This window comes from Nicotiana tabacum, chromosome 3 (assembly GCF_000715075.1).
Source record: "Nicotiana tabacum cultivar K326 chromosome 3, ASM71507v2, whole genome shotgun sequence".
Lineage (NCBI taxonomy): Eukaryota > Viridiplantae > Streptophyta > Magnoliopsida > Solanales > Solanaceae > Nicotiana > Nicotiana tabacum.
Window position 1 is genome coordinate 142,926,744 of NC_134082.1, and position 12,114 is coordinate 142,938,857.

At 33.9% G+C, this 12,114-nt stretch overlaps 1 protein-coding gene, 1 non-coding gene and 1 pseudogene across 2 annotated transcripts; all 3 read right to left on the minus strand.

The window, feature by feature from the left end:
* Positions 1-664: 664 nt before the first annotated feature.
* LOC107813867 (uncharacterized) lies at positions 665-3,066 on the minus strand (annotated as a pseudogene).
* A 3,333-nt stretch (positions 3,067-6,399) lies between these two features.
* On the minus strand, positions 6,400-6,501 carry LOC142179728 (U6 spliceosomal RNA). The gene has a single exon (XR_012708267.1). It is a non-coding gene; the product is annotated as a U6 spliceosomal RNA (small nuclear RNA).
* Positions 6,502-8,682: 2,181 nt separating this feature from the next.
* LOC107776519 (hyperosmolality-gated Ca2+ permeable channel 4.1-like) lies at positions 8,683-11,644 on the minus strand. The gene has a single exon (XM_016596435.2). The coding sequence runs from the start codon at positions 11,514-11,516 to the stop codon at positions 9,012-9,014; it is 2,505 nt and encodes an 834-aa protein (XP_016451921.2). The 5' UTR covers positions 11,517-11,644; the 3' UTR covers positions 8,683-9,011.
* Between the last annotated feature and the right edge of the window lie 470 nt (positions 11,645-12,114).

The window sequence follows — 12,114 nt, forward strand, 5'->3', positions numbered from 1 at the left end:
ATATTTTATTATTTAACTCTATTAATTTACCTTTTTATGTATACCTAATTATATTTATGTAATATATTTATAATATTAATTTTACATCTTAACTTTGGCGTATAATTTTGATAAATTAATTTTTGTGCATTTATTATTTTTATGTAAAAATTGTAAGTTAATTTTATTATAAGTTATAATTGTACAAAAATATATAATCATCTCAAAAAATGAATAGTGCAAATATAAAATATTAGATGTTGCTAAAATTGAAAGGTACAAATATAAAATATTAAATATTGTTAAAATTCAAAATACATTAAATGAAAATACATAAAATTGAAACGACAATAAATAGCATAATAACTTAGTAGGCAAATATGTCGTTTTCAGATACACCAAAATCATTATAATATTGAGTGAATGGTAACGAGAGGATTGTTGTGATTGTGACTGTGGATATTGTTGACTTCTTTTATATATTATTCGTTGTTGTTCTTGTCGCATAAATTCACGATGAGTCGGATTGACAATAGAATCCAGATCCATCATTAAAACTTTATTTTCTTCTTTCATTTTTTTACTCTTAGTTTTTCTTTTTGAATAGTCAAAACTTCCCTTTTTGCTTCGGTTGCATTATTCATCGCCTCAACCATCCGATTATTTCTTATTGGATTGTCTTCATTTAATCTTCGTCAATTTTTCTCTTCATTTTTGCTTTCTTCACCCTACTAGGCCGTGGTGATGTTGTGGAATCACCTGCAACATCCTCATTTAAATTTAGTGAAAAAGATGATAAGTTAGGAGATGATAGATAGGGTGAATTAGGGCTAGGATTCTCAGACTCTGATGATATATTAGCATTGCCTTGCTTTCTTGGTTTTCTCCTTCTAAAATCGCTATCGTTAAACTTCTCAAAATCCTTCATTATAGCCCACGCATGATCAAATTTAAAACCCTTTTTGAAGTTCAGATCTTGCATAAGTAAAGCTTTTGCTTGTGTAAGCTGCAATATTAAAAAAAATTAAAAAAAGTAAGTAAATATATATACAAATAAAATATAAGTAACTACAAAATAAATACTCACAATATTTATGTAGTATTTCGAATGAATTTTATCGTTATGTAATATGTATTTAATTAATCTTGTATCGCAATGATTTCACTTTTATTTATTAGTTATGCTATAATAATTGCTTACAAATTGTATTATTTAAAATTTTATGGAATTGTTTTAATGGAAATTACAAATTAATGAAAATAAAAGATGGAATTTGTTTAATGAAAATTTAAAAATAAAATTGAAATGAAAGATAATAATATAATATAGAAGAGAGAGAAGAATATAAAAGGAATATTCTCTTTTAGGGGAAAAAATGGGGGAATGGTTGGAGCAAGGGCATCTCCAACCTTTACCCAATTTTTGGTCAATGGGGATTTCCCCATTTTGGGGACAACTTACTCCAACCATTCCCCCATTTTTTTTCCCAAACTTTTTTATATTTTTCTCTTTCTTCTATATTATATTATTATCTTTTATTTTTTAATTTTCATTAAATAAATTCCATTTTTTATTTTTATTAATTTGTAATTTCCATAATTAAAACAATTCCATAAAATTTTAAATAATATAATTTGTAAGCAATTATTATAGATTAACTAATAATTCAAATAAAAGTGAAATCATTGCAATACAAGATTAATTAAATATATATTACATAACGATAAAATTCATCCGAAATACTAGATAAATATTCAACTTCAATCTCTAGCATTCTCCCATAAATGATCTATTAATGCATTACGAAGTACAAAATGAGCATCTTTGTCCTTAATTCTTCTATGTCGAGCTAAAAATTCTTGAAATCGTTGATTTTCATCTACTGTTGGAGTTAGACCTTCCAAATCTTCTTGAATTGGTGCATTAAGATCACGCTCATTCTCGATTATCATGTTGTGCAGTATAATACATGTAGTCATTATATCATGTAGCATTTCTTTCTGCCAAAAACGCGAGGGTCCTGAAACAATTGCAAAACGTTGTTGCAAAACTCTGAATGCACGTTCAACATCTGTTTGGCATGATTCTTGTTTCATCGCAAAATATTTCTTCTTTGCCGTACGTGGCTCACGAATAGTTTGCACAAGGGCTGACCATTTTGGATATATACCGTCAACTAAATAATAATCCATATTATATTCTTGCCCTTGAATAACATAATAGGCGGGAAGAGCAGTACCTGCAGCAAGATCGGAAAACAAATGTGATGACTCTAAAACATTAATGTCATTATTAGTGCCGGGCATACCAAAATATGCATGCCATATCCAAAGGTCATAATCAGTCACAACTTCAAGAATAATTGTTGGTGATCCACTACGAACTGCATATTGTCCAGCCCATGTTGTTGGACAAGTTTTCCATTTCCAATGCATGCAGTCTAGACTGCCTAGCATTCCTGGAAAGCCACGTTGTTCACCGATGTGCAGAAAGCTTGCAACATCGTTAGGTGTTGGTGATCTCAATTACTGCTCGCTAAAAACCTCTACGACAGCTCGGCAAAATCTCTTCAGGCTCTCAATTGCAGTCGACTCTCCAATTTTCACATATTCATCAGTGGCATCCGCCGGCAAACCGTATGCCAGCATTCTAAACACGGCTGTAATTTTTTGTAGAGTAGATAATCCAAATCTACCCATAGCATCGACACGTTGTACAAAGTACATATCATGACCTTTAACTTCATCAACTATTCGGAGGAACAAATTACGGGACATACGATATCTACGACGAAACTAGCGATCATTAAAGCGGGGATTATTTGGAAAAAAATCAAGAAATAAATTATTATCAGCACCTTCACGATCTCGATTGATTACCAAATGACCTCGAACGGAGCCAACTCTGATAGGATCATTATTTCGATTTTCTTCCAAACACTGCAACACATAATTATTCATCTCAATTGCTTGCTTGAACATTTCTATATCAGCTTCATTATCCGAAATTAAAGGTGATGATGATGATGATGATGAGTAATTTGAATCATCATTTTTATTAGATGAACCTCCCATATAGAAATTCATTTTCAGAAGACGGAAACAATAACAATTAATTTTTTAAGAAATGAATGTGATGGATGAATATGATTTTCCTAAATGGTGTTTATTTTTATAGAGAGGTATATTATTCTTAAGATAAAATATGATAAGGATAAAATCCACCGGACAGTCGAGATTAGAACGAAATCTACTCGACGGCTGAGATCAAAATAAAATCTATCATCTTGAATAATGTGTAGAGATATTTTATTCTGAAGATAAAATAGGGTAAGGATAAAATCCATCGGGCGGTCGAGATTAGAATGAAATCCACTCGACGGCTGAGATCAAAATAAAATCTATCATCTTGAATATTGTGTAGAGATATTTTATTCTGAAGATAAAATAGAATAAGGATAAAATCCATCGGACGGTCGAGATTAGAACGAAATCCACTCAACGACTGAGATCAAAATAAAATCTATCCTCTTCTCATCTACTAAATTGTGTCTACTGAAATCTCTATATATTGAGGTGCCAACATAACCCTCTATAATCACAATTGGCTTTTATTTTTCTTCCGATAATTCACTTTTCCTCTAATCAGTTGAAAATATGTCTATTCGATTTGCAGGATACACTGTAAACAAAGATATTCTATTATGTAAAATGCATTTAGATGTTTGTCAAGATCCGATAACGGACGTCAATCAATCCAAAGATCAATTTTGGGGTCGAGTCGTAGATCCATACAACAATACAAAGAAAGATTTTTGGGAGATTCGCACCAAAAAATCGTTGCAACACCGGATGCAAATAATTGAGAAGGCAGTAAGAAAATTAAATGGATGTACGTCAAGTAGAAAATTTGCGTCCTAGTGGTGCTTCTGAGCAGGATATTGTGAGTATTTAATTTGTAGTTACTTATATTTTATTTGTATATATATTTACTTATTGTTTTATATAATTATTTTTTAATATTGCAGCTTACACAAGCAAAAACTTTGCTTATACAAGATCTGAACTTCAAAAAGGGTTTTAAATTTGATTATGTGTGGGCTATAATGAAGGATTTTGAGAAGTTTAACTATGGCGATTTTGGAAGGAAAAAACCAAGAAAGCAAGGCAATTCTAAAATACATCGGAGCCTGAGAATCCTACCCCTAATTCACCCTATCTGTCATCTCCTAACTTATCATCATTCTCAGTAAATTTAAATGAGGATGTTTCCACATCATCACAACGCCCTAGTGGGGGTGAAGAAAGCAAAAATGAAGAGAAAAATTGACGAAGATTATATGAAGACAATCCAATCAGAAAATAATCGGATGGTTGAGGCGATAAATAATGCAACCCATGCAAAAAAAGAAGTTTTGATTGTTCAAAAGGAAAAAGTAAGAGTAAAAGAAATGAAAGAAGAAAACAAAATTTTAATGATGGATGTGGATTCTATTGTCGATCCGACTCGTCGTGAATTTATGCGACAAGAACGGCAACAAATAATGTATAAAAAAAGTCAAGAATATTCACAGTCACAACCACAACAATCCTCAGCCCCATTCAGTCAATACTATAATGATTTTGGTGTATCTGGAAACGACATAGCTCCCTACTAAGTTATTATGCTATTTATCATAGTTTCAATTTTTATGTATTTTAATTTAATGTATTTTCAATTGTCATGTATTTCCAATTTTAATGTATTTTTATTTAATATATTTTCAATCTTCACTTTTCAATTTTAGCAATATTTAATATTTTATATTCGCACCTTTCAATTTTAGCAACATCTAATATTTATATTTGCACCATTCATTTTTTGAGATAATTATATATTTTTTGTACAATTATAAATTATAATAAAATTAACTTATAATTTTACATAAAAATAATAAATACACAAAAATTAATTTATCAAAATTATACACCAAAGTTAAGATATAAAATTAATATTATAAATACATTACATAAACATAATTAGATATATATAAATAGATAAATTAAAAGATTAAATAATAAAATAATAATAAAAAAGTGATGAATAGTAATTGGGGAGATGAATAGTGTACCCCATATTTGAAGGAACACTATCCATCTCCCTCATTTTTGCCCCCAAAATGGGCGATGAATAGTGTTCCCTCAAATATGGAGGTACACTATTCATCTCCCCCATTACTGTTCATCACTTTTTTATTATTATTTAATCTTTAAATTTATCTCTTTATATATACCTAATTATGTTTATGTAATATATTTATAATATTAATATTATATCTTAACTTTGGTGTATAATTTTGATAAATTAATTTTCGTGCATTTATTATTTTTATGTAGAATTGGCAGTAGATGAAAATCAACGATTTCATGAATTTTTATTTCGACATAGAAGAATTAAGGACAAAGATGCTCATTTTGCACTTCGTAATGCATTAATCGATCATTTATGGGAGAATACTAGAGGTTGAAGTTGAATATTTATCTTGTATTTCGAATGAATTTTATCGTTATGTAATATGTATTTAATTAATTTTGTATCACAATAATTTCTCTTTTATTTGAATTATTAGTTAATCTATAATAATTTCTTACAAATTATATTATTTAAAATTTTATGGAATTGTTTTAATTATGAAAATTACAAATAAATAAAAATAAAAGATGAAATTTGTTTAATGGAAATTAAAAAATAAAATTGAAATGAAAGATAATAATATAATATAGAAGAGAGAGAAGAATATAGAAAAGTTTGGGGGGAAAAATGGGGAAATCCCCATTTTGGAAACCAAAAATGGGGTAAAGGTTGGAGATGTCCTAAATTATCCCCAAAATGGGGAAATTCCCATTTTATGGATCAAAATGGGGGTAAAGTTTGGAGATGCCCTAAGAAGGGAATCCGAAACCATAATTTACAATATTAATTTTTTTTGTTTCATTTTCCGATTTCTTAAATGGAAACCCCCTAGGAGTTTTGATTTAAAAACTCAACTTTCCAATTTCCACTTTTTCTTTTGTTTCCTTTCTCCTTTTGGGTTTCCTAAATGGAAATCCCATATGAGTTCGAATTAGGATTTTAAAAGCACGTTATAGAGTTTCCTATTTGCTTATTAATTTCCTAAACGGAGAATCCAACATAAATTAGGATTAGGTTGCCTCTCTCTCTCTATATATATATTGCTATAACAGTTTTAAGAGAAATAGTTTTATCTAATTCTACAATATCTTTTTCGTCCTTTGATAGTCAAAAGAGAGTTTTATTGCAATATCGTGGTATCTAAAAAGCTACGGCATCATTGTATGTAACTTCTATTTGCCGGCAAAGTCACCTTCCAATCGGCCCTAGAAGTGCAACTAATTGCCATATTTTTTTATTTTTTTTAAAAAAATTTGGACCATTTCTCGATTTGTGCGTGTCATCCTTGCACAGGGGCCATGCTAATCTTCTATGTATCGTTCCAATTTTATCGGATGTCCCGAAGGGACAACTAATTGCCATATTCAATCAACAAAAATTCAACAGAGTAGTACACCTATTTTCATCAGTTGGTCGTTTCCTCCATTAGAGTTTATCAAGATCAACACATACAGTAATTTTATGCCTAATTCAGGACTAGCGGGATTTGGAGGCGTTGCTCGAGATGATAAAGGGAGATGGATAGGAGGATTTTGCGGCGACTTAGCATGAGAGCGACATCAAATCTTACACCGGAGTTATGGGTTGTACATGGCGGTCTAACTCTAGCAAAAGATTACAACTTGAAAAAGGTAATAATCGAAACCGACTCGAGTGATGCCCTAATGTGGCTAACTGTGGAAGGTAACGTGGCTAAAAGTCACCCCGATCGAGTTGTGATGAAAGAATGCAGGAGCCTCATTTCCAAACTTGGAATTACTTTAGTCCATACTTTGAGGCAAGGAAATACTTGTGTTGATCACTTGACGAAGTTGGGAAGAACACAAAAAGAAAACTTAGTAATATTGCATAGTCCACCACATTCGATGCAACAATTACTTCTAGCGGACATGGCTTACGTAGCATACCCTAAGTATTCAAAGCATGTATCCTAGCGAGAGGGATAGGGCAAAATATTGTGAAGTTGTAACATTAAAAGAGAAAAGAAAATTATAACATTGAAAGATATTTTTTTGAACCTTATGATCATTATGAGTAATCTCTAATTATCTTCTCTCTGATTTTTCTGACATTTTCTTTAAATTGTATAGTCGTTGCTAACGTTTTTTTTATCATTTATTTGGTTAGACTTCAAAAAAAGAATAAAGGGTGTAAACTAGTATGTCAAAATTTATTCAAACTTTGTAGTCAGGAGAGGTCATTGGTTGGATCGCTAAAAATGTTACTAGTCTAAAGTATCCTAATAGCACATAGTTATGATTTAGGAAATTTTAAACTTATCTGAACATAAACATACATTTGGTAAAGTTGAAAGCATACATGTAGGGTTGTCAAAATTAGCTCAGTTTTTACTTACCCTACATTTGACGGTTTGGGTGAGTGATATTATTAAGGACAGATTAAACTTGAGAAGTAGTCTTTGGTGAATCATACAATAATATATTACGATCTATATTTTGCTCAGCCTATTTGATCAACTCAAATTTGACATAATCTGCCCATTTGATACCCTAAGATACAAGTTTTATTTTCTTCTTTAGGTGCATATACAGTGTATCAGAGTCCATAGCGTAAGGTCAACGGCCCCAAAAGTTTCTGTGAAATGCGCCTTACATTGGATTTTGCAGGTGAACTTCGAACTCCTTTTAAAGTTTAATTATGCTTTTTAGCTTTAACTTATAATCTGTTTAATCTGACTCAAAAACTATGAAACCATTTCCTCACCACTCTTCAACACCAAAGAGAGAATAAGCAGCACTCTTTTGGTTACCTAGAAAACATAAGTCGCGAGAACACCAAAACAAAAACATTCGTGCCCTAAAAAAAATGGCCTTAAGGTTTTCATCAAACCAATATATATTACGTATTAACTTGTTGGGATTGACCTACCTGGACAACAATCATATGCCAACATGAAGGCACGAGGAAACAGCACAAAGATCAGACACTTCATTCCAAGAACTCTGGTTATTTAAACTTATCTTCCTGGTTTGAAGCAACATTTTGAAATGAGAAAAACACACTACAGCTGTTACGACTAGGAAATGGACTATCCTGCAATGCTGCAAAGTGAAGGACAAATAAAACAGGGTAACAACAATTCGCTTGTACAATGAGCAGATTAAAAATAAGTCAGATGAGAAATCGTCATTTGAGAAGCCAGAGCCATAAATGTTTCTCCCCCAGCGAAATGGACCAAACACGTAATAACACTAAGTAAACTTGAGCAGATGTTGGGGCAAACATCTACTCATTCAGTAAATTGGTCCCAAACTTGGTCTGCCCAAGCTGTATTATGGATACAGAATGGCAGGGTGAACTAAATTTATAAATGTTGAAAAAAAACTAAATTTATAAATCTCACACTAAGATAAGCAAAAGGCGTCCTGTCGACAAATAATACTATATAGACAACAACAGACTGCTGATTTATGCACTGAAAATACTAATAAAGTAAAAGACAAAACAATTGAAATAAAGAGAAAGGAAAGAAAAGAAATAGAGAGTAAGGTAGAGCCCATATCTAACAATTTTATAACAAGGCATCTGTGCTATATGTCCATAACACTTTGGCAAAATTATAGCAAGGCATTTGCTAGATGTCTATAAACAACTTGTCACCCTCAAAGATCGATATAGGGCCAATAAATTAATACAATGGAACCAATTAAAACATTATAACGTGTGACTCGTTGGCATTGCACTTGTGGTCCTAAGCCAAATATCTTTCCAACTAAAGCTCCATCGAAAGCACAAACCAAGAACAGAGAACGAGAGATTTGATAGATGCAGAAACACATCCAATAACAAATAAACATATATACAAATCTCAAGACAAATGTTTGGTTTTATGCACAAGTCATGAATTATATGTATCCCAGTCAAATGTAGGTTGTGAGAACACCTCATAATCAGTCGGCCCTTCAACAATGTTGTCAACAGTCTGTATGCCTTGTAATAGAGCTGGCTGAAAAGCATCATTATCAGAAGGCAAAATTTTATACATCACTAACAACCCGAGTGTGAATATGGCTTGAAGCTTTGTTGAGTCTCCTCGTACAGAAAAGAAAAGTAGCATTGCCAGGAGAAACAAGTCAACACAAAACCTCATGATACTCAATACAGTATCCATCAACCTCCCATCATTACCGGCAGGGAAACCGCGCACTCTGTATACAAACAGGAAGTTGTACTTGTCAACCACATACCTGTACCCAAAGTAAACTGCACCAACAGGAACCACGAGAGGAGCAAATGAACAATAGATCAGGGTCAGGGCGAATATTGTCAAATTGAAAGCATAATATTGCGCAAAATCAAACTTTGGCTTTGGAACTGGTGAGGTTCGGCTGACTGGAGGATATTCAGACAAATCTTGTCCTGGGAAATCAATTCCATCTGGAGAGGAATCATTTAAAAATCCACTGCTGTCAACCACAGTTGAACTCCTTTCATGAATTAGAGGCCTCTCCAAGCTATCAATGTCTTGATTTTCCAAAGGATAGTCCTCGCTCCTTTCTGGTACCAGCTGAAGCATATCATTTTTTCGAAATTTTTGAAGCTGCTTCTTAATCCAAGGAATTGGAGCTAATAAATCAAAAGATATACCCAAGAAACTGCTTGTAATTAAAAATGCAAGAGACGAGAGGCATGTCCTTGTCAAAAAAGAAGCAGTCATGTACTGTTCAATCTTTTTGCAATCTTCTCCATCCAAATAACAGCGACCCATGCTTAATAGTGCACCCTCAAGTGATGATTCGACCAGGGCTCTAAGGAGAATGAGATTTACTAGAAAGAAGCAAACCATTTTCAATAGTGCAGCCCTTTGCTCACCAGATACAGTAAGATGTCGTTCAAATTTTGAAAGATAAGAAAGAACTGAAGGGATAACAATATACATGCTCACAAAAATAAGAACATTGGGCAAAAATTGAAATATTATTGTTGCCAGCCAGCTCGAGCCCTGCACCCAGTTCAGCCACATTTGAGCATGATCCATTGCTTCAGCATTGATTATTCGCCCTGCACTTTGGATGGCACTAATCACAGCGAGTGGAGAGCTGCAGAACAACAGCATCAACAGTAGGCATGTGTTCACCAGCACTCTGCGTAACCTTAAAGAGAACTTTGTCGATCCCAGGTGGTTCCAATATATGTCAGTAGCTAAAGGAGCTCTTTCTACTTTCCACTGGTTCCTCTGTAGTTGCAACTCCACGACTGAAAAGAACCGACCATATCGCCTCCTCTTCTCATTTCGGAGATCCTGGACAGCCTTATTAGCTGTAAAGACATCCTTAAACACAACAAAAGCTACACCAGCACCTCTTGCCCGCCCTTCTTTATAAGATGCCATTTCCATCTCCAAATCAGCTCTCAGCTCTTGCAATTTTCTCAACCTCTCTTCATCTGAGAAACCCAATTGATCAACAACACGATACCAAATATCCTTGGCCTTTCTCCACAGAAAGCGCAGTCGCTCAAACAAACCCCATCCATTCACACTATCATTATCATCCTCTTCCTCCTCATTCAAATAACCCCGTGACTCAATCCTTGACACTAATTTGGAGATATCTTCCCGAACCTTCACCAACTCTGTCGCTAAATCATCTAACGCACACAAATCCATGGGCACAACTACTCTATACACCTTGCCCGGATACTTATGCTGAAAATAATCCACCAATGGTGTCTTATCAAAACCTAAGGTTTTAGGTACTCCCTGCACCATAATTGTAAAAATTGTACTACTATTTGTAACAGGCCCACTTGGATTTCCATAGCCATCTCTAAGCCTAGTAATTTTCAACCTTTCTTGTATTTCACTAATACCATAATGTACCAAAACAACAACAATAACAACAAAGATAAAGTGAATCCAGAGTAAAGGAGAACCTTTTTCTATATGATTTATTGTAGTCTTTGAAAACTGATCAGCCATAGGAGCCTTTCCAGCATGAATATTCAACGGCAGCATTACAGCAAGGGCAAGGAAGGCAAGGAATAATAGCAGCGCCGAGCTGCCGCCTTCAATAAGGAGAAATTGGGCGGCGTCAGCACCGCAGTGGCGGGCGATTTCACGGCCAGTGGCATGCCAGGCGGCGAGAAGCTTAGAGGCGATGGCGGTGGGACCGGGCATGCGACGGTGATCGCTTCGAAGCTTCACGAAGACGAAAATTAGAAGGCAAGTGAAGGCTCCGACGGCAGAGATATTAAGCAGGTACTGGATGTTACCGTACCAAGCGGCATCATAATTGAAGTCATCAGTGCCGCCGCCGCCGCCGGACGGAGGAGGTGAGAAAGTGGAGCTGGTGGTAAAGGCGGCCATGGAAGGTGGGTCAGCATAGGAAATGTAAGCGATCATATTGAATTGAGATAGGGTTTGAATTTGAGATTCATCTACTGTTAGGGTTTTGGCGGGTCGCTGAATTGCAGAAACCGGTGGGGAATTGACCCGAGGAGAAGAATGTCAAAAGTAGGGCTGGCATGTATCGGATAAAAGCGATAACCCGAATCGTAAATTATTTATTGGGTTATTGGGTTAACGGTTCGGTAACGGTTTAGAATTTTTTTTACTATTGGATTATCGGTTCGGCCTCGGTTTGCCAATTTTTTTAATGGGTTAACCGATAACCCAATAAAAATTAATGAAATTACGACTTTACCCTTAAGTATATACATATGCTAGGGCTTTAGTTCATTCTTTCCTATTCTTTCTCAGTTGCACTCTTCAGTCTTCAGTTGCTTCATCTTCATTCTTCATAGACCTTACTAGTTACTCCTAGTGTAAATCTTTAGTCTTATACATTAAGCTTTTAATTTTTATAACAAAATTCATCTTCATATAGGAATTTTTGATTGTTAAAGATTCTTTATTTTATTTTTTTTGTTTCTTAATTTTGTGAGCTCATGTTGTGCAGCCTATACCTACTACCAGTTTCTTTTTTCAGATTAGACATCTG

What these genes read in the sequence shown, in the direction of transcription:
- LOC107776519 (XM_016596435.2), bottom strand. Translation starts at nt 11,516, where the DNA reads ATGATCGCTTACATTTCCTATGCTGACCCACCTTCCATGGCCGCCTTT.